Raw genomic sequence first — 24,242 nt, forward strand, 5'->3', positions numbered from 1 at the left:
GGCTTCACTCGCATGGGTGGCCAACAAATTGGCTGCTGCTGCTGCTGGGTTGGCACTGGCAGCTGCTGCAGCCAAAGCCCCTGTAGCTGCTGCCTGACTTAGGCCTAAACCTAATGTATTGAGATTATATCCATAGCTGGCTAATGTATTAAGTGCAGAGGTGATGGCCACCAGGTCATTGCCTGTAAAGCCAGATAGAACTGCTGGAAAGGCTGCCACTCCAGCAAGGTTAGCATGTCCTAATAGCCCTGCAGCAGCTGCAGCAGTTGGTAACACTTCAGCAGTGTTTGCATAAGGAGATCCGGTTGGATTGGAATTGGCCACTGGACCTGTGACATTGGCATAACTGATATTGAGACAGCTGCCACTCTGTGGATCCTCTTGTATCTTCTGGATGATAAGTTCAACAGCTTTTCGGTTTTGTTCAGGTTCTCCACTCACAGTGACAACCCTCTCTTGCAAGTTGATCCCATCAGGTTTCTGGGAAAGCTGCACCCAAGCCCCTGACTGCTCCATTATAGCCTTCACTGTAGCACCTCCCTTCCCTATTATCAGACCTGCTGTGCTGTTGGGAACTATAATCTTTACCTGTAATTAAAAAAAATATATATAAATAATACTTCTGCTTTGTGCATAAACACTATAATATTTTGCTACCCTATAAAAGGAAGGAAAAGAATGAAGCAAGTTAGTTACCATGTTTTTAAAAGAAAATGTTAAAAAAAAATTAAAAATAAATACAACTCATCACGCTTTTTAATGCTCTGCATCTGTTTCAAATGTACAATACAAAGAATTAAAGATAAAATAACAGGAAAATAATAGTTATCATTCTCCCACAGAATATACTGCTTTCAGCATAGTACATCTCAGACCAAAAGATTAAGCAAATGCGGGTATTACGCTCATATTGAAAGATTGTCTTACGATTGTATCAAAGTGAGTGTTTTCATCTGATTCCTCTCTTTGCAGGCTAATGTAGCAAACCACCTTCTTAGACAAAATGGGTCTGAAATTCTTTACTTTCCCTTAAAATGTCTATAGTAACAATAATTTAAGAAAACCACTTGGCTGAAACAAATACAGTATAGCATGGACAGATAAAATGGTTTGTCTTGAACAGGACGTGATCTTGATTGTTCAACCTGCCACCCACATCAGTACACAGAAATTCATTATGTGCTACAGTGTATTATTATTCAGCCTACGGAAATGAAGTGCAGCAAGAGAGAATATCTAAATGCTGAAAATTTTGAAAAAATAAAACATGGCATTTGTACATCTTAAAAAGTTTATCAAAATGTCTTCAAACAAAGGGTATTTGCCTATAAATCCTACCTTTCCTCCCGTTTAAACAAGTTTCAAACTCATACAACCTCATTAATGTCAACAAATTTATACCTTCCTTACTATGAGTGAAGAATGACACCCAAGATAAACGTTCAAAATTTCTACATATTTTTTGTAGCTTTTTTTAATGTACATTTTTAAAGTGTGTCTCAAAGTTTTAATGTACCATCTGTTTCATGATATTGAATTAGTATAATGTTTTATCTTACAAAAATACATTTTAGTAGCCTGCTGATATCCGTTCATCCAGGTTTTCTGGAGCATGTATGTAGAGGTAATGTTTTTCAATTTGTCAATCCTTTCACCAAAATGCTATCTAAAATCTCAGCAACAAGTCAATACAAAATACAATTAAAATTTTATTAGCAACATTGTCATGTTACTGCCCTAATATAAAGTCGAGCTTATATCATAAGTCAAGCTAATTACAAATAAAAATGCATGCTCTATAAATAAGTTTTTTTTAGTCTTACCCATTTTAGACATTTCCCGTTGTTATGACAGCACAAAAATCAAATCTCTGAAAATCCAGTACACTATAAACATTTATATTTTCCACTTATACAATATGTACATTAAAAATCGTAACAAATCATATTGTATTTTGCACTAATTTGTTTTACAGCATATATGGAATTTTTAACTTCTTTAAAATTTCAAGTTTACTGACATCAAAATGAAAGATGTTCTATGGAATAAATAAAAAATTATTACATCCTGATTTATTCTAAAGGTAATATAAAAGGATGGTATTGAAAAAAAAACATTTAGCCCACCCATATACTAAATAATCCTATAAAAACACAAACATCTCAATATGCGTATATACATATATACATATTTGTGTATATACACACACATTGAAGTGTCCTTTATATATAAACAAACTTATTTTTAAGTCAGGACACCTCATAGTCATTTTAAAATGTAGTTCAAACTACCTAATGATTTTGAGGTGCCTTTTATTTTTAGTTTTCCTGTTAGAAAAAGAAGGAAAACATTCTTAGATTTGATTTGGTATTTGGGATCTATATACAAAATGTATTAACTAATTACTAAATGTAATTGCTAAATTATATTTATTGTTGCTAAACTTTTTATCTAGAATTGCTAAAACTGCTAAAACTAATTGCTAAATATATGTTCAGATTTTTGTTAAATATAGATATTTAAGAGGGGTTTGTTTGTTTGGTTTGGTTTGTTGTGTTTTTTTAAAAATTACCGCTCAAAAAATGCAAAGTTGTATAAAAGAGAATCACCTGGAAAAACTCAATAGTAACTGCAAATCTTCTATTGCATGGCATAGTTTTCATGACTATCGTTTTGTACCACATATTAGAGAAACCATTTACCTGACTCAACTGATTTAGGACATATTAACAGCTTCTTCGGGAGATTTTGAAAATTGTGATTTGCCAGATACTGCTTGGTTTCATAACCAATGTGCACAGCTGTGATCAACCTAGGCCTAAGCGCTTATGTAAATCTAAGAGAAGAACCTAAGAACATAAGAAGGTATGAAAACATGCTCTCATAACCATATATGTGATTGCAGAAGTAACCAGAATATTTAATTTAAGGGCACATGTAGCACATGTAATATCATAGCTACATGTGCAACATATGAAAATCCAGGTTACTGTAATATGGCTAGGATTACTCTTAAGGATTGGTGTAATAAAATAATAGTTTAATTCAGCCACAAAATTAAGCAGGAAACGTTTTGTGTGCAAAAAGAAAGATTTTCTCAATAAGGAACTACTACTTTTATCACTTGACATCAAGAAAGTTCATTTGGCTCACCACTAACAGCTCTTGTTGTTCGACAAAATTATCTGTCTAGTCAGAGAAAAGATAAAGAATGATCGCCTCCTCCATACCCATCCACTCCCACCTTGTCCAGGAATTTTTTGTACTTAGTCATACAAACAACATACAATTTGTGATGCATTCTGGAAAATCTTGGATTTGCAAGATTAATATGTTATATGTTTGTCTGCTTCTGAGATAAATAAAAATAACCTTTTCTAAAGATCTATTTTAGAAACATCAGATTGTGTGTTTTAACTGACAAGTCTCTTAAATTGTTTCAGTATAGGAGTGTATCACTAATATCCTTTCACATACAAACCCTGCCAGAGTGAATATTTCACCTATTAACATATAGGACATGTCTTAAAAATATACACATATTTAAAAATTATGATAATATGCTCAATTTATTTCATACTGTCAGAGAAAACATTATTTTCCAATCAAAATTCAGTTTTAACAGAACATAAATACATCTGTATGCATCTTGCTTAAAACATAAGTAAAACCCTGCTCTTTCTGAAATGAGTGGCAACATTTGCATTACTTTGAGATATTCAATTGCAACATCCCCGTACCTATGACAATTGATTGAAAATGTTATTTAAAAATAGAGATAATTACTTTAAAAGGCAAAACATATTTAGGATTTTTTTTTTTATTTAGGTCCTATTAATCTTGCTACCAATTTGTAATTCTCCATTTGTTTCCTGCATTCACTTGATTTTCTCTGGTTTATATATCAACTCTTTAGGGCAAATGTTCATTGTGTTGTACACTAATACATACCTAACATTAGCCCACAGCCCTCCAGGTGCCAGTCCAAATAATATAATGCAGATATGAAATATGTATTTTTTTTCTTTTCTGTTGAAGCCTAAAATCCATAAAGTGTCCTGGTTTCAGCCAGGATAGAGTTAATTTTCTTCACAGAAGCTAGCATGAGGCTGTGTTTTGGATTTGGGATGAGGAACTGTTGATAACGTGCTGATGTTTTGGGTTGTTGCTGAGCAGTCAAGGACAGTCCAGCTTCTGGTGCAGCCTGCCAGCGAGCAGGCTGGGGGTGCACGGGGAGCTGGGAGGGGACACAGCCGGGACAGCTGACCCAGGCTGGCCAAAGGGATATTCCATACCATACGACGTCATGCCCAGCATATAAAGCTGTGAGGAAGAAGAAGGAAGGGGTGGAGGGACGTTCGGAGTGATGGCGTCTGTCTTCCCAAGAAGCCATTAAGCGTGATGGAGCCCTGCTTCCCTGGAGATGGCTGAGCACCTGCCTGCCCATGGGGAGTGGTGAATGGATTCCTTGTTTTGCTTTCCCTATTAAACTGTCTTTATCTCAGATCATGTATTTCCTCACTTTTACTCTTCCAATTCTCTCCCCCATCCCACCGTGGGGGAGTGAGTGAGCGGCTGCGTGGGGCTTAGTTGCCGGCTGGGGCTAAACCATGACAAAGGTCACTAAGTTACAAGGTATAAAATGATACAAAAAATGTCTTGATCTCAACTCCTGCTATACAAACAGAAATAGAAAAAGCAAAGATTATCAGTTTGTTTTTGTTACCTGCACCATCGCTATTTTTTAAAGTACTTAACTTCCTGTCTGTCAGGGAAATTGGACAGTGCTCTTCCCTTTTACAGATAAGAAGTTCAGAAAGTGATTTGGATACAGAAGTGAAAAACCTAACTAATATCCCAAAGAAGTGCTCTGAGCTATCCAATAAAGGTATCTCTGACTATGCAGGAAGGTTAGGTTTCCAGGTTTATGTGTATGCTCCTGGTTATATTGAAATTTGTGCTGCATAAAGGAGAGCGAATACCTAAAGCAGTTATGAACATAAGCTTAAAATACATACACAATTTCATTTTTTTCAAATGCTAGATGAAGAAACAAATGGGAGGAACTCAACCTTTATTTTATGCCAAACAGATTTTATAAAAAAAAATAAAGGATTTCAAATAGGACATCTGCTTACTCACAAAGCAAATTAATTACTTCCACAGACATCACTCTCATCCTATTTGCGTTAGCATAAGCAAATTCAAAATCAGGTTCAGTGAGTATACTTCTTCTCCCCTGAAAAGGAATCAAACTCTAACAAAAGAAACAAAGTAATTTCACTGCGTATGTTTTCACTAATATATTATTATGTCTTTAAAAGCCTTGACAAAGGTGCAACAGTCCAAGAAACTGTGGTGCTTAAGAGGGGCTCAAACCAGAGAGCAGTTTGTTGCCCTCAGTTCCCAACAAAGTCTCATCAGAGATTTGATTAAACTCTTGCATGCCGCAAAATCCTAGACTCCTAACTTCTGTACCAGCTAATTCCCTAATCCTTCTCCACTTACTGGCAACCCACTTGCATAACCCCATGCTACACTCACTTATCACGTCAGCATCACCTAAAAGTCCTCTGGTTTACCAAAGTGAAAGTCCTGGCTCAGTTCTGGGAGCTGAATAGCATCTACTGTGGAATGTCAGATGTTCAGTGATTATGCTACGCCACTTCTCATCCCCTCCCTTATGCTGCAAGGAGATAATCTGCGCTGAGCAGCTATGAGCATATATCAACACACACAAAACATCTTCATGGGAAGCAGAACCACGACCAAACCTGCACTGGTACCCACACTAACGCTTCATGTCCTGTCTCCCCAGTCCTCATTCCCGCTCCCCTCATGTGAACACCTCCAACTACCTGTAGCAAGGTTCCCAACCCTTTCACTTTTCTATTACCTTATTTCCTTGCTGCCCTTCTCTCTGATGGTATGTGCTCTGGTTATATTCTCACTTCTCAGAGTCTTTGGAGGTGGGGGGATGGCAACCACAAACTAGCACCTTATGTGCCACCCAGCTAATACAACATATTTACCTGGCAAACGTCATGGGAGGATGAAATACATGCTGATTGGTTAGGTAACAAGAATTAGCACTTGATGTGGCTGTTGTGCCAATTAGAGTAACCGTATGCAAGGCCAAAAAACATGTCTTTAAGTTTAAAGCTTCACATGGTGGCATGAAACATGCCTACACTAAATTACACCAGAAAAGAAGTTGTCTGTCTGATTATACAAAACAACATCAAAACTTGGAAAAAACAAAACACACAATTTGACAGTAGAAGCCTTTAATTGCATCATCCTCTGCTTATTCCACCTCATAGAATTGTTTCTGAAGTGACTGCACAAAGATTAAGAAAGCAAGGAGCTTTTTAATCTGTTATTCAGCTTTCCTTTTTCCTCTTTTATTTTCATGAGTTTAATTATAACTCATGCCATGAATCTTCTGTAATAATTGTTCTTTTTTCCTACTATTAAATCTCTCAACTACTTGTGTAATGTTATCATCTTTTAACAGAGAAACACCTTTACTAAAAAGGTTCCTTCTAATCTGACAAATTCATCCTAATCTGGCACAATTTTATATTTTAGTCTCTCTAAAGAAAATACTTGTTATTCCTTTAAAACTGCATTTAAATTATTATCTTCCATTTTATCTCTTTTTCAGTCTTCATTGCTCATCAGTTACTTTAAACTCTTTAAAACTCTATCCGGGCTCTGGACTCTATGACTATGAAAATTTCATGCTATTTTGGCTGCTCATTTGACTATAGGCTTGGAGTTGATGAGAGGGTATTCTGAAAGCACAAGTTCCTGTAGAGAGCAGTCAATGAAGAGTATTATTTCTGCGTGTGCCAGGACAAACACACTGCTAGAGTAGGCTTGTATTGATGTGAGTAGACCCATGCCATCCATCCTAAAACTGAAGTGGCAGTATGATGAAAATCTGTGAGAAAAATCAGGGTCAAGAAAAGATGTGATAGAAGTCTACTGGAATCAAGCAGAAAGACAACGAAGTGCATCACAGGCCAGATGATGCCTGCATATACTTAGAATTTACAGCCACGCCCATTCTATCAGGCAGCTCTTGGAAAGTCCCTGGCTGCATACACAATGTCAACTACAAGGTTCAAGGCAGAACAAGCTACCAAAAGGTCATGAGTCATTCTATGGGTACAGCAGGCAGAAATACTAGGCTGGTCTGGACAGGCGTCTGTTCACGTCAGACTCTGGCTCAGCCTCCGACAGTAGGCTTACACAGCAATCTACTGACTGCACATACATACCCTCTAGGGTTAGTGGAATGTCTCTCAGTGACTTCAATAGCTCTGGACTGTGATCCATATGTACATATGGTGAAATATGAACTTACTTTTTCAGAGGTGTCGTGCACTGAAAAAATTCCTAGTTGCTCAGTCCAAGAGTATAGACTTTCTTTTTTGAGAAAACACTTAGAAGGAATAGAGACATCTTTCTAATGGTCTGTTTGGTATTTATTTGCAAAAATAAGCAAATATCCATAAAAAGAGAAGCAGTTCTTTGCATTAGCTAGATGATAACGTAAATAAACCTAGACCATAATAATGTTAATAATGTAAATAAACCTAGATCATAAATTAGTGTTGATCTTCCCTGATTATGTTTGAAGTCTGTAAATGCCATTCCAATTCAAATTCTCTCTTTCTATAAAAGGGTATCTAGACTGGAAATATTCTGTGTACAAGTGCAATTGGGTTATAGGAAACGATTAGCTGCTACTTTGTTCCTCAACATAATGCACATCTTTTTTTTTTTTCTAGTCACATCTGTGTTCCTGAGATTTTCTTCTCATCACAAAGACCATGTATACTTGTAGTATTTCCTTCATATACTGTATCACCAATTATTGCAAGATGAATGTAATTTTGCTATTTCTCTATGTTGCTTCTTTGTGTTATTTCTGCCCTCATAACTACTGTTTGTTTCAAGTCAATTCAAAGTTAAATTAACCCACCGAAAAAAGGTAATAATGAAAGTAAGAGGTCTTTCTCAAGTTAAAATCATAATAGATTATTAAAAATTATTAAATTAAAATGACAATGCAAACAGATATTCTAAAACATTTATTTGAATCTGCCAGTAGGAGTTTGGGCTGATTCCCATTCTACTGTTTATCACAAGTGTTTATTTTGTTCCAGTTCTCAAACCTCCTCTCAGCTGAAGCTGCATTTCTCAAGGGCATTCTTTTATTTTAGCCCTAAAAACTATCGTGCAATAGAAACTTAACTTCAGCTCAAATACTCGGGAATAATTTACATCTGAAATCACGAGGCTTAGAACCTTGGAACCAAGCTGGAGAAAGATTTACTAAGGGAAAGAATAGGCAAGGGGTTTTTGCACAAATTGCTGCTTTGGCTTAAATTTCGACCATTTTTCAGTTAGTATTTTATATTAAACCTTGACTCTTTGGGGGACTGAAAAAAGTAGCTCCCACTTCTTTTAGTTACTACCTAATTATGCTTCTTCACACTTTGAAGAAAGAACATTAAGATTTTTCTTTCATGCTTTTAACTAAAGATGTAATTTGGAATGCAAACTTCTCACAGCAAGGAATTAACAAATCATGTATAAAACAAACTAACAAAAAAATTCTCTGGTCTCTGCTTTAGTTGTCATTATGTCACCAGCGTGTGAGTAGGCTCTAATTCATAAATAGAAAGGCTTCTTCTCTCAAAAGCAGTTTTTACTAAATGGATGCACATGCAAGTTGTGTAGGGAGAGAGAATAATGACTAAAATGATGTTGGTTATACAGGTGGTTGTTTTATGAGATTATCTAGTTCTGAACAAAGTATTATTAAAAATTTACACACACATATGCACATACAGAAATGAAATTCCTCATGAAAACATGATTCAAAAGTGTGGGAATGGAAGAAACCAAATCCTCCATGAATTCTCATGGTTTTGGTACATAGTTTTAATAACACAGAGAAGAAACTTAACTTTTCTAATTTTTTTAAGTGTAGCATAAAAACAACATTCCATATTTGATGCATTAATGTTTCATGACTTTCAAATTACATTTGCAGAGAAGTGTAATGCATTTTGAGTAGCTTCATTTATACTTTTCTTTTTTTATAATTAAAAAAGAAAAAATGAGCTGGTTACACACTGAATTATACAAGAGCAAAAAATCATAGATTTTTCACTCAATTGCAGAGTATGTAGTTTATATAAAAAATTAAGACATTTATATTAACTGCACAATTGTTTAGATGAAACATCTTTTAAGAAGACAGAAAGCAGGAATACTAACTGCTCTGGCCACTAAAGTCTGAATTACATTTTCAGTGACAGTAGAACATTAACCCTATTCTCTAGCTAAATTCACAGTAGTTCCCCTTCCCCCTATGTAAAATCATTTTTTCTTTTCCTCATCTAATTTGTTGTGTGGTGTTCTACAAATACCTGCCAACATTCCAGAGAGTCAACGGATGGGTTTCACAAAAGCATGAATATTTACAGTACTATTGAGTATAGTAATTTGGGATGCTTCTGACTGAGACATGATATAATTATAATGCAATTTCATTATTAGAATTGCTGAAAAGACACTTCTCAATACATAATAATCTACAAAAAAGTAGATGTCCATTATTTTAAAAACAAATATGCCTCACTGATGGTATCAAGAAAACTCCCACTGCTTTGCATTAGACAGGTTCTAACTTATAAATGCATATAACCCACTCCAGATTCCAAAGTGATCTTCCTGATAGTAATCGGGGCCAAGGTGGTGTATCCCTTTTTTTTGTGATTTCCCAGTCACAAAAACTATAGATGTTACTTTGGTTCCTCATGGCTATTAACTCAATGTCCAAATAAGCAGTGCACTGGTTGCTTTCTTGAAAAATCTTCAGACAAAAGAAGGTAAGTACATAAATGACTGAGACATTTCTGCACTTCTCAAGCGAATCCTTAAAAGGCTGCATCCATTAGCTTCACATGTACTCCCCAACAGCAGATCAGCCCCAAATTAGTACTGAATGATATGCTATATTTTAACTAGAAATCTTATAGTTGATGAAAGCAATTACTGGCAGAAATTCTATGGCTGAAACATACAGTGGATCTGATAAAATGTTAATAGCAAACCTTGGAGTTATGTTTGATGGCCTATAAGCACAGACACTTAGGAAGCCATCTTCCATTGACTTCAAGGAGACTGAGGCTTCAATTTGGGTTTTTTTTATGGCTGTGGACCTGCAAGTCCAAGAGAAGCCTAAGAGTGTTCTTAAATATGCCTTTGACTGGAGTAGAAATTTGCAAGACTAATAAGCAATGTTAACATTGCAGAACCTCACAGCTACTCAGCAGTGCCCAATTTACAGTATAAACTTTGATAACTGTGGCTAAAATACACAATGACTTGCTTCTAAAACAAATCAATGCAGAAAGAGATATGGTGTAGTTATGACACTTAAATTCAGAGGAAAGGATAGCCCAAAGAAATGTGCAAAGGGACTTGCCGTTACTGTGTCAATGACACTTTTCATTGAAGCTGACTAGAACCTGAAAGCACAGAAAAGCTTAAAACAGGGTATTAGAAATACATTGAGATATTCATTCTCTGACATTGCTGGCCAGATTACAGCATTATTTTAACAGCATACCAAACTTCATCCAAATTAATTTAGGATTTAAATCCAAATTTAAAATGAAAATCACATTTCAGCATTCCAGGTAAGAATGCTCAAAACCAATCTCTGAAACTTACATTTTAAAATGAACCTATCTATCTATAGGACTGATAGGACAAAAGGACACTAGTACTTCTCATTTGTTTTCAGATTATCTTTGCCAACAGTTGATTTCTACAAGATATGTAGCACATTTATTAAGCATTCGGTTGGCAATTCAGAACAAAGTTCAAGTTCTCAACTCCATACTATCTGAAGGAGGCCACTGTTTTCAAAGCTGTGGAAGTAAGATGATCCAGCAGAACCATTTCAGTTCTATGTTATGGAAAAGAAGGACTTGTAAGGACAATTAAAAAAAGTCACTCTCCTCCTTGCTTAAAGCTCCTTGAGATCTTTTTGTGGGAAGGCAAAAGAGGAACAGTTTGATGATCAGCAGTAGGTACTTTACGTATCAACAGTTTTGTGATTTCCAAAGGAAGAGGGTAAAGTGCTCAGGACATATAATAGTTATTAGTCCCTTTTTTAAAACACACTGTCCATTTCCATATTTTAATATTACCATGTAATAATTATTTAACAATAATTTAATTATTATTGTGTAATGATATTTTAATATTTTAGTATTAATATTCCATAACATGCTCACAAATATCCATCAATTTTGCTATAACAGTTATCATATTCTGATTATTTCAAAATTGAAGTTTTAAGAGAGAATCTGTGGGACTGAAAAACTGGTAGAGATTGAAAGAAGGAGGTAAAAGAAAGTGTAACTAGTTTTTACCTACAATCTGAAACATCTTATTATTCTGAAATGAGAAATGAAGCAGACTCCAGGAGTATAAAAGACATTACAGAAACAATACAGTAAAGATCATAAGGGTATATCAAATTTCTATTTCAAAAGAACTATGGCAATATAAAAGCACCCTTCAACATTTACTAACAGTTCTCATGTAGAAATACAGCAATTTTTAAATCATTTTATTTATTAGATATAGTGATAAATTCTGCTAAATGCACTTTGGTTTTGATTGATGCCTAATAGTAAACATCTAGATTTTAATCGCTTTAGTTCATCACAGCTACTAAAAGACTTTAGAACCATGCCCCAGTTGCTTTTTTGGAGCCTTGCTTGGACCTTGTACAAATAGGGATAAAATATCATTCTTGCTAACATTTAACAGTAGGTATAAGTATATAGATATATGTAAGTATATAGCCATTCATCAGTTGTTTCCCTAATAACAATTAAAAAATCCTACATCTTCATGATTCTTTTTAACATTGAAGAGTTACCTCAATTCAACTTTCAACTGACGAAAAACAATTATTTCTTTAAGAGAGAGGACACTTGTAGGAATTTACTAAGTAAGGCTGTTTTGATAGTAACTGCTTAGAAGTGGTGAAATGGAATCCCGTATGCTAGGAAGACAGTCTCTGTGATAAAAAATACAGCCCAGGATGGGATGGATGGAGATGGAGGAGGGTAATTAGTGAGGAACAGATTAGAGAGACGAGTGAATATACTCCAGATGCAATACACCACACCACCACTGCTGGAAAAGCACGTGGCAAAGGTAAAGCTTCAGCCATTCAGTGCTGTTAAAATACCAAACAAGACTTTGGTATCACTGATCCACCTCAGCCGCATCAGTATTGTATTGGACACCACATTAGATTTACATGTTGTTTAGAAAAAGAAGGGTTATATATGATTTTTTGTACCTAAAACTTCTATTATCTATCAAGCATTTCAGTTTCTGCCCTGCACAATAAAAAAAACCTATATAATTACACTTGCACATCCTTCAGCATTTGTCTAAGTTCACTTTTCCTTTATTGCCCTCAGATAATACAAGTATTTTTTACTCATTAAATATAGAGGATATTAGTATCTCTGTATTAGTATCTATAATATGGTAGGTAAAAATTTAGACACAGACAACTCATGAAACAATACACACTTCTATCGATGAGCACTGGTCAGTGGAAGGCCTCAGTACATGAAGTGGTTCACTGGCATGGAAAACTACTACTGGTATAGTGTTTGATATCTAGAACTGTATTCTCAATTAAGCTGGACGTTTGTTTCAAAAGAACTGAACTTATGGACAGGAGGAGACAGCTAGTAATAGAAAAAATGCACTTTCCTTTCCAGGACTTCTCAGCACTCCAGAAATATTATTTTCTATGAAACAGGAAATTAATGATAATTTTTAAAAATGCATACCTGAAGTTAGACTCCTAGATGCTTATTTAGGCATCTTAATCCAAAAAGCATGCCTGCATGTTTGGCAAACCCAATAGCCAAAGCATTTATTTAGAGGATTTAAAAAATCCTAAATTCAAGCACTCATTTAAAAAACTCCTAGCGATGATATCCTTAGCCAATTTTGAATTATGGCTGCCTGCCCATGCCCTTTTTCTTGAACGTGTCCTTAATAATCTTGTAATGAAGAATTTGTGACTCACTAAGCAAGGATATAATCACTCTGTGTAAAAACTTACTCCTTAAAGTCCACTATGTAAACTATTCTAACATGAGAAAGAAAAGTAGAAGGTACCTTGTCAGGTCGAGGCACTAAGCTGTAATGACAAAATGTCTTCCTAAAAGCAATATAAATACAGATTTTCTCATGAGTTCTTTAGTTGTTTTAATAAACATCAGTTTTCCTTCAGATATAAACACATAATAAGATGGTAAAGCAAAACAGTTTTTAAAAGGAAGATTTTAAACAGTCACAACATCTAGCTAGGCACACAGTTTAAAAAAAAAAAAAAAGAAAATTACCATCATTCAAACTGAAAGCTCAGAGAAATGTAAATACATGAAGTAAATCCCAAACCACCTGAATATATCACTACTATATATACTTTTTTATACATATATACACACTTCTGTACTATACATATATACTTCTATATGTGGGTCCCTAATACCCGATTACTTTTATGGCAAAACAGTCCTATCTCATTTAGAATCTGGCCAACAAGGTCCAGCTCAGTTAGAGTGTACAGAAGCTACTTATTCAGCAGCACCTCTTTAAATTGTTTGTTCGCAATTCAGTTGATTCTAAAAACAATAAGGAAAAACAAAAGCAAATGAGTCCATATAGAAGACATGCACATATTCCTACTCTATACAGACACAGCGAATGGAGCCATCCCTTCCCCGCCAAGCCCAGCACATGTCTTAGAATCTCACAGCTGTAATAATGTCAGACATGAGTATGCTTATGCACAAAAACAAATGAAAGCTCTCCACATTACAAGATCATGGAATAAAACCCCCACTCTGTTACAGAATTATTTCAAGAGATTCTCGAACCTTTTATTTGAATCCAAATTTCTGCTCTTAATAATATTGAGTCATTTAGATAATATATCTTTTAACTGAGAGACATCTTTTATATTCAATCCATATTTAGTTACACATATAGGGATAAGAAAAGACAGGGCATTTTTAATGGTGTATCTTGGCCTAACCTTGCGTCTGTTTTGCACATGTTCTTTACTCATAGATCAAAAAATTGTAAGGTAAAAGAAAAGATAAAGCTTGTAATATCACCAAGCAATCTGCATAAAGTAAACATGGTGGAATGATAAATTACTTGCTACGTTTATGTAATGAATCTGTAATGAATGCGGCAAACAGCAACCAATAAAGATGGCAGAAGATGAATACACTGTGTCTGAATGAACACCTTTGAGTTTTCATGGCCATAAAATAATAATAAACCCTAACATCTCCTTCTACATAATTTGTAATTAAAATCCTGGGGTAATTATTCTGTTCTCCATTCTCAGCAAAAGAGGGAAGGGGAGACGTGAACTGGAACAGAACAGAATATCTCATTTGGAAGGTACCTACAAAAATCATGTAGTCCAACTCCTTGTGGTAACCCCGTTATGTCTCACCTCAGTGAAAGTAACATATTTACTCATGTTCTGACCTACAGTTTGTTCTGTATATTCTTCACTGTGTTTTTCACTACAAGAATGCTGAAAAACGGCAAGAAATTTGGATTATGCAAAATGCATCCAGATTAGCTGTACCAAAGGCTATGGCTACTTTGCAACACTGGCTTTGCAAAAGATGACCAGCAGCAGAGGCTTGATCCTTTCTGTATTGTCTGTTGCTTAACTATTAAAAAAGAATTTTGTATAGCAAGAACTACTCAACGAATTTCTCAGGGAGGCTCTCTCAAAGACGTTTTTGAGAAAGGAAGTAAAGGACAGTTAAAGATAAAACATTTAACTAACAATCTCTAAGTCACAGAAAATAGTAATTACAGAAAACTTCTATTAGAAAAAGTACACAGTTTCACTAATGGGTGGATGTCTTCAACCTTAATAAGTGCTACTAGAGGACTACATAGCCCTCTAATGCTAAATGAGTCTTCTGACAAGCCAATTCAAAACCTCCCTCTCGGAGGCTGACATTACATTTCTGGTGAGGATCAGAGAACAGAACAAGGTACTATCAAGCTGCTAGTCTAGGGAAATATATCAGTAACTACAACTAAATGGCTGATTTAGAACTCAACATTCACCCAAGGCAATTTATATACATGTGTTTAACTTACATGTACATCTACTTTAAGTTTACAAAAGGGTAAACCGTATAGTTACACCTTTTCTAAGCAAGACAGCCACAAGGGAATAGTAACTACTGCTGGAAGAGAAAAATAAAGATAAAAAGAACGCTGGAATAGGTGGAGGCAATGACAGAAATTAGCAATTACTTGAGTAAACAGAAATGAAAAGATTGATAGGTGGTAGCACAGGCCAATTATGAAAGTCAACCTAGCTTATTAAGAAAAGCTGTAATTACAAGAGACAACTGAATGTACAATCGAATCTTTCTTGTGAAATGTGAAGATCATAACAAATTTAGCTCAGTGGGGGACACTGTATGTATTCATTATGAAACCACATATTTGTAAACCATATTGTCTCCATGCATCCATACTCTGGTTTGTATTTCTCATGCAACGGGAATCTGTGGCACCAAATTTCATTAAGGAAAACTATCTGTAAGTAAGCAACAAAAAAAATCATTAGCAACTTTTACGATTTAATTAAGGGTTACAAAAGCTGGGCACAAGCAATATTTGAATATAGTTAACTTGCACATATTAATAATTTTGGCTAGATAATCAGCTGATACAAATGTCCACGTGGAAAAAAAAATTACTCCATATGCAAAGTAAGGCTGTGGGGCTCAAATGTGATATATGGCTGTATTTACACATACACATCACACGTTTTTACACCTGTATTACGTATGTGCAATTCTATGTCTGCATTAACTTTGAAAAATACCTAAGAATAAATTTGGAGTCGGCATCATCATCATAAATTGGATTTAAATTTCTCTTTTTAAAGTCACACTAAAAAACTAGTCTAACTCTTGCCTTGATCTCAATTTTTATGCACTTTATATACATATTCACCAGCTTCCATGGATTACAATTTATTTGACACTGAGAAATACAAAAATAAAAATGAAAAAATTGAAGAGGTGTCTCAAAATCAGATAAAGGTGAGAAAATCAACAAACCTTATGGCAGTAAAGACTCTTTTTAGACAGAGATCAATAAATGCGTTATAAATTGTTATAATCTCTGAAAGTTTACATAAAACTGCACATCATCTTAATTATGATTTTATTACTATTACTATGCAATATTATTGTCAACAATGAGTTTTATTTTACTATTTCAACAATAAAAATAAGTTATATTTCAAACGGAAATATTCTTTTATTAATTTTGAAATGACAAAATGCTCTTGGTGATGTTAAAAAGCACTGACTTTGCCTAATGACCTCATGGTCAAATCAACAAGTTGATATTCTGTTCTTTTATTGTTTTATTTTTCAGATATTTTTCTGTATTAACAGTGTAAATAATAGCACAATTAGTAGTATAATAAAAAATTTGTATTTCACAAGCCATGTATTCAGTTAACTTCTTGGCATTGCCATATTATACTTAGGTAATTAGATTTTTGTTTGAATAACAAGTACTGAATTCCATAGGCTACGGCATATAATTACATTTATAAAATAACTGCTGTCATAATAAAATTTGTAGTTAAGGCATTTTACAGCTCACATTTTGTAACTAGACTCCTTAATAAAAATAAACCTAGCAGAAAGGTATATTTATATTCGAAAATATTTTTATAATAAAACATATACAAATTATTGGCATTACTAATTTCTAAATTAAATTCCTAAATTCAGATTAAAAAAAATAACTTTAATCCCATCAAAGTTGTAATCTCTTCCTTTTATTATACTCATTCACATGTGTTCCTATTAATGTAAGGTAGGCATAACTCTCAGTTTGCTTAGAAATTGCATGCAGTAAAGACAATCCTCAGTGTGTACATACACATTGTGTACAGCCAATCAATCTTTACTGTAAATGTTCATGTAAAGTATAGCATTAATTATCTAATTACTTTTGACATAATTAAATCAGGGATTTATATAAAACAGAATGCCTCTTAAAGGCCCAAATGCAGGTGAAAGATAACCTGTGAAATATCTTCAACAAAGAGCTATCTATTATTTCTTTCTGTTTCTAAAAATTGATGTGATAATACTGGTTCTAGACAACATTTACACAGTTACTTTGCTAAACATTTTAAATATAATATGATCAATAAATGTTCTGCAAAGATCTGCTTATCTTTTGACTCGATTCCTTTTTTTCTGCATCAATTATACATGAGCACTGGTCTGCAGAAGATCTGGAGGAATTGTATTTTGCTTCAATACGCTTTACTAAAGAACATCATTAATCACAGTTTAATCTATTTCATAAACCAGTTTTATTCCATAAAGCAGTAACACTTTAAAAGAGCTTACACAGCAACTGTATTTCAGTTTTTCATGGGTAGGGGGCAGCTGTTAATTTATCATCACAGTTATTATAATTACTATTAATAAGTGGATGAAAATATTTTTACTGCATTTATGTTTTGGTTAAGTGAACAATAAAAATAACCATGAAAACATGAGAAGCATGGAGATCATGTATTAGGTTACTAAAAACATGAAAAAAGAATTTACATTGCAAGCTGCAGGCTTTCAGAAACTTTAATGAAATAAAAATTTAAAACATACTATTCTAATCCCATCCAAATCACAGATGCCAAGTTCAAATTAATAAGTTGCCATGTGGAATTTTATTATTGCTGAATAACGTGAGGGAAAAAAGACTCTAATCTCTAAGGCTGCATTTTCTGAGATGCCATTTGAGAAGCCGGGGAAAGGAGAAGGCCAAACAGCCAGCAGTCACTCTGTACCCCCAGACAAATACTCTTCCCAGCTAGAAAGTGCAAAGATTCAAATGTAAATCACTGGGAGGTAACAGACTGGTGGACTCAGCCTCTGGGCATTTCTAAGGAGGCTTATCCTTGAAGTCTATGGTCACAATCCTCCCACTGATCCACTATTTGCGAACTATGTCTCTGAATAACTGTTAGTACTTGTTGGGAGTCTAATTTATTTTCAGAAGGAAAAAAAAAACAACCAACAAAAAAACCCCAAACTAAAATCAACAAGTGTGAAAATAACTACAGGCACAAAACTAGGGGAAAATACTGCTTCTGAATAAGATACAGCTACATATTGTTTTTTGACTGCAGGGTAAAGGTATTGACTGATGTATCATAAGTCTGGGATGCTACGCTACGGGCAAAGATCTCAACAGATGCACCTTATCTCTGGAAGAGGAAAAAAATCCCACCTCTTCTTCCCTATGGTGCAATAAGTCAATCAGCTTCTCTCTACGATTTGTATACAAAGAACACTCTTTTCACTCAAACCAGGCAGAAACCTACTTTAACTGGTGGGTTTGTCTCACATCTATCTACGATTTTTCTCCACCTGATGAAATCTGAAATTCATGATGCATCTAGCATACAGCCTGCAGGCAAGTGCAGTGCGCTGCTGTTGCGTTGCAGTGCAGTCCTACAGCTTGGGAAAGTGACAATGTTTCAGATGGCACAAAGAAAGTGTTAACTATCATATGCCCAAAGTTGGATCTTCTAGGGCTAGGCCTAACCATGCCTCACTCAGCTTCCCTCTGACATGTCAGACGAATGTGGTACTGCCTTTTCCACCTCATAGTCTGTGCTGTACAGGATCCATTTCTTTCCACATTCTCATACAACTCTTGAATATATAAATTCTGAACTCCCTAAGAGCTGCTAAATTAAATTCTGAATAGTTGAAAACTTAAGAGTCTAACCTTCATGTAACCGATGTAGTACGCAGAAGAAAATAGCAGTAAGTCATCCAGATTTGCGTTCTGGAAATTGCTCTGCCACTGTTCTCTCTGGGTTGTTCAAACAGCAAAGAGCACACTAAGTGATTCTTTGCCTATATACCTTAGAATATAGTTGGCTTTTTCTCCCAATACTAGTTCTAAATGAAACAGTATGTCACCAACCCTGAGTATTAAGGACTCGAAGTCAAAGATAATCTTGGTTAGACAACAGAGCTACCTGCTGCCTAGTTTACATGGGATGGAACTTGAACACAGAAATATCTGGCACTTTGTATTATGCTATTTTCATTTTGTATTGATAAAATAAGTATTTTTAAACAGTTGGAAGAAACAAAATGAAAAAATTAAACACCCCTTTGCACAGGACATTTGAAGACTTTTACCATATTTTGACAAAGAGAAGAATGTGTATTCTCCAACTTTTATGGGTTTTAATGTTCCTTTTTCATAAGCAGATAGGACCTTTTCTTAGTACAAGGACATGGATGAATACCAAAACCTACATATCATATCTACAAATATTCTTAAATAAAAGAACAAGATCTTCAATTGCAGAGTGGGAATTTTTTTAACTCTTAAACAACTTGAATAAGATTTCCATGTGAGGCTAAAGCAAAATCCATTCAATCCAAAAACCATTATCTTTTTACATGTTCACTTCAAAATAAAGTGAATAAACCCCACACAAATAATAAGTGTACAGGAAAGTGTAATAATAGCAACTTTTCTCCCAAATCTCAGCATGTACACAGAACATTGATTTAAAAATAAATTAATGAGATCAAAAGCAGGCTTCATTATAGTCACACTACAGTAAAATTTATACATTTTCTAAGTCATCTTAGTATATTTCCAAAATTCTACTTTTATTCACTTCCATTAACAAGTTTTAAAACTAATGACTAAACTAAGGATTAAAACTTAATGACAGGCTAAATCTTCATAAACGCACAACAGGGGTGACCATGTAATACCGTGTCAAAACCATTTTCTTACAAGAAAAAACGTAATTAGTTTGTCCCTTTGTTTTCTCATTTTCTTTCAAGCCTTACTTTTATACGCATTTTTCCTTTCTCCTGATTTTTAGCTATTGAGTAAAACAGCAAAAAAAAAAAAAGATCTAAGAACTAGGTAGAGTTTAAAACCTGAGGAGAAATTGATTTAAGACATTTATCCACTTTAATAGAAAAGGAATAGTAATGCTGTCCATTACACTGAGAAAGTATATCTTTTTGAAGAGGGGACGAAACAGGAAGCTAACTGATTCTAATTCTTTGCAAACATAAGTGCTTGCATAAAATCAAAACAAGATACACAAACATGGAATCACATTTTTACTTACAGGACTGCATCTGGCAGATCATTCATGACATCCTATGAATGATATGCCAGTAATATTCAGACACTTATCAGTGAGAAGCTACATCTTTCCCCATGTCTCATGAATGCTCCTGACAACATTTCCTCTACATTTAAGAAAGGAACAACAAACGGTGAACCCTAAAATTGCTGTGTGCTGAGAGAGAGGAGACAGAAGGAAACAAGTAAATCAATATAAAGGAATATGAACACAAATAATTACCTACACAGTTGTCCAAAGGGGAAAAATTAAAACAGACAATAAGAAAGAGTAAAAAAAACCCTAACTCATTTGCATATAAGATTCTTTTAAATTGTTACTTAAAAATCTTTATAGTGTCTAAAAAAATTGTATTTTAAGGAGACAAAATTTAAGCATACAAAAGTCCTGAGCTTAGATACTGCAAAATATTGGGGAAAAGTGGTCAAACAACAAGATAAATATAATAAAAGTAATATATTAACCTGAGAACCAAAAAAAAAAGTCTACAGTTAGTCTACAGAGTATAGGTTAATTCTGCTTAAGAATTTAGCCATGAAATGAAGCATTTCAGCTGACAAGAAGCAGCAAAGGTTACCTCTGAAGCACTGGAAGCTCTACTGTGGTCCTCTCACTTGAACTGGGGAATAATTCTGCCTAGCCCTTTCCAGATATGTTATCTCAACCGTTATTTATTACATGCTGTCCACAGGGTGCCACAGGCAACTTGTAATCAAAAAAAGAACTCTGTCTTGTTATTAAACTGCAACAAAAAGGTCACTTTACAGGGATATGAATTTACAATTGATAAAATTATCTACAAATGTGAAATGTAAGGGTTTTCTCACACTAGAAAGAGAAGTGTTTTCTAACTAATGTAGGCATTTTCATTCAACCTTGTTACAATGCAAAATGTTCAGTGGGGAGTCAAAATTATTACTGGGTCAGTCTATGATAGCAATAGCAAGACCTAAACAAGAAAAGAACCCTGAATGTGAAGTTGAATATCTTTTAAAACTGAAGATGAAAGTGTTTGCTGAGACTTAACCAAAAAGATATGCTATGTTGAGAAATTATGTGAAAAATTTTTCTGTAGGTGGCAAAAGTTTGGGGACCTTCCAGAAAAAGTCAGCAAAATACAGGGCCTATTTCTTCAACTCTATTACCACAAATATCATGATAAGGTTCTTAGAGTTATCATACAGTTCTGAACACCACTGCCACACTAAACCCGATTTCCTTCCCATGCACCTGCTGGTGAATAAAAAAATGGTTGAACACCATCATTAGAAGAACATATTTGTTTAATATATTAAGAATTTATTCTATTTATAGTCTTCACGTATTTATAATTTTAGAATCCAGTGTACTAAATTCTTTAGTGATGGGTTCATAGGAAACATTGTTTATTAGATGAAGTATCTTTCAAACAGCATATTACTTTTATGCATGGAACTTGGATATCATCTTCTGGATGTAAATAAAATGGTTTTATTTACCAATGACCAGTCTGACAGGTTGAAAAAAGGTCGAATTGTTATCTCGGAGAACTAGCACAGCAAATATTCCGAACAATCAAATTAAATAATAACAATTTTTTTCATTCTACAGCACCTTTTACCAGCATGCTAAATAATTTTATATTGACTTTGCTTTTAAATACATGGTACTGAGATTTGGAAAGATCAAGTGATACATCCAGCATCAGTCAATCTGTAACACACCTAAAAAGAAAACAGATTTTCTCAGTATCACTGTAAGAAATTACATTAAAATTAGAGAATTAAAATTAGATTAATATTGCTGTTAAAATATCAGAAGCAGACTATCTTAAATAACCCTCACATCAATTTGTCAAAAGCAAATAAAGATAGCCATCATAGGCCGTCGAGATACTATCTAGTATCCTGGGATCATCATTAAAACTCACAATTTGTAGTTCAAGATTAATCCACTGATAACAACTTCATCATTTGAAGTTGGATGATACACAGATTTTAAAATTCCATGTCCTAATGGTAACAGAAGACTAAAAAAAAGCTTTCTTTCCTATTTCTTCTTCCACCTCTCACAACAAATTATATATTAAATACAAATAATATGAGTTCATCAACCCTTCAGAAGCTGTCAGTATGCTTTACAGACAGCCTCTACTTTCAGATTATACCTCTCTATCAGGAATAAAAAGATTATACTTCTGCAAGTCATTTTACAGACAGGCATAGGACTGTTCTTTCAAGTCAGAAAGAGGGAGACCACCTACATCAATCATTACAATTCAGAGATATTAATTAATCCCCCAATCTCTAGTTATATGCATACTATTATATCCCATTGCAAGCTATATATTTTGCATAAAATAAATAGATAATATAATCCAAAAGTACCAATTCCTAATATCAAGATTGTAATAGCCACATGCTTGTGCTGTACCTGCTGGGTACAGGCAGTACCAAGAAAACTGGCTCAGTCCCATCATGTAAAAAGGTTGAAAAGTATATTATTTATTACACATATTGCAGCAACCAGATGACATAGATATGCACCAAAAAAACTGTAAACCTTGACGACAGCATAGACACATCCTACACCTGTCTGCACTCCACAATATTTACATTACACTATATTAAATGATAAAATAAAGAGTTTCAGGTGCAACAACAAAGAAGTAAATTAGAAGGTATAATTATAAAAAAGCAAATGCCATGGGAAAAAATATGGTGCATTTAAAGTAAAAATAAAAGAAGTTTTATATAGTACATTAATTACCCAGTTTGTGGTGACAAATCCTATTACATTACTGAGCTTAAGTCTATCTAAATTATAAGGGAAAGGAAAAGGACTCCTACCCATCACTCTCCTGACTCACTTGTAAGTGGGAATGTGTGTTTTGGCCTTTTATTCTCTTACAGCCAGTAGTAAAGGCCAGCAGCAGTATCAATTCATGGAAAAAAGAGGATTGGAGAAGGAAACATGCAAGTGTTTGCAACTGCATTTATAGGTGTACATCAAATAGACAAAGGAAAACCACAAAGCTTAGGTTTGTATCACTCATGTTTCTCCCTCTAAAGTAATAGTAACATCAGTAAAGCAGGCAGATAAGAAGAAAAAAATAATCTTGTAAACAGAAGAAAATATGTAAACAGTTTAATTATAGAAATACTAATACTTGTCTATTTAATGTCACTTAACTGTTAAAATAAATATTAAAACTTGTACCTTTACAGAGGAAAAGTAAGCATGTTTTAGATGATGCTTATGGTGTATTCATCATTTTGGAGATGAAATTCCCACTTGTACTGTGGAAAAGTAAAACTGATTTCCTCCTTCTGGTAAAAAAAAGTAAAACTATATTCTGCCAGCTCCAGGGCATCAGCAGAACCGTTTCACCACTGTAGCTATATGTCTCTCAGTGTTCTGTTATAAGCAAAGCTGACAAAGTTCATGAGGAGGTAACACAGAAGCTCAGTCTAAAAGTACAGAAAGATTGAGTTCTTTTCAGTGATAGGCAGACGCGGGGTGTGGGGGGGAAGTTGGGTAACACAGAAGCTCAGTCTAAAGGTACAGAAAGATTGAGTTCTTTTCAGGGATAGGCAGACGCGGGGTGTGGGGGGGAAGTTATTTGAAATGCCCCTATTGCCTCTTTGGTGCTTTCTTCCTTGGGAAGTTTGCAGTGTATGAATTTTTAACGTGAACAAAAGCCCAAGGAAGTTCTACTGAAAAAATAAACAAGACATTGACAACAATAATACTGACAGATGTATATCTTCCTGGAACAAAGAACTAAAATAAAAAACCCCACTTCCAACACGGAGGTTTCTGTTGCGTCCGTGGCAGCTCGGTATAACACAATGCATGATGGTTCTGAAGGAACTGTTTTCTTCCACTATATAAGAAGTTTTAGAGACTATCC

General features: G+C 34.5%; 1 protein-coding gene across 1 annotated transcript in view; it reads right to left on the reverse strand.

Annotated features, from left to right (window-relative positions):
• LOC104618140 (RNA-binding protein Nova-1-like) overlaps positions 1–24,242 on the reverse strand; it is a gene marked incomplete at its 5' end in the record, with an annotated part of 155,694 nt that overhangs the window by 2,506 nt on the left and 128,946 nt on the right. Inside the window, 1 exon segment of the mRNA XM_010283662.1 lies at positions 1–588. This exon segment is cut by the window's left edge and continues 15 nt beyond it. Within this exon segment, the coding sequence (XP_010281964.1) occupies positions 1–588 (588 nt within the window).

The sequence above is a fragment of the Phaethon lepturus genome, unplaced genomic scaffold (genome assembly GCF_000687285.1).
Source record: "Phaethon lepturus isolate BGI_N335 unplaced genomic scaffold, ASM68728v1 scaffold9203, whole genome shotgun sequence".
Classification (NCBI taxonomy): domain Eukaryota; kingdom Metazoa; phylum Chordata; class Aves; order Phaethontiformes; family Phaethontidae; genus Phaethon; species Phaethon lepturus.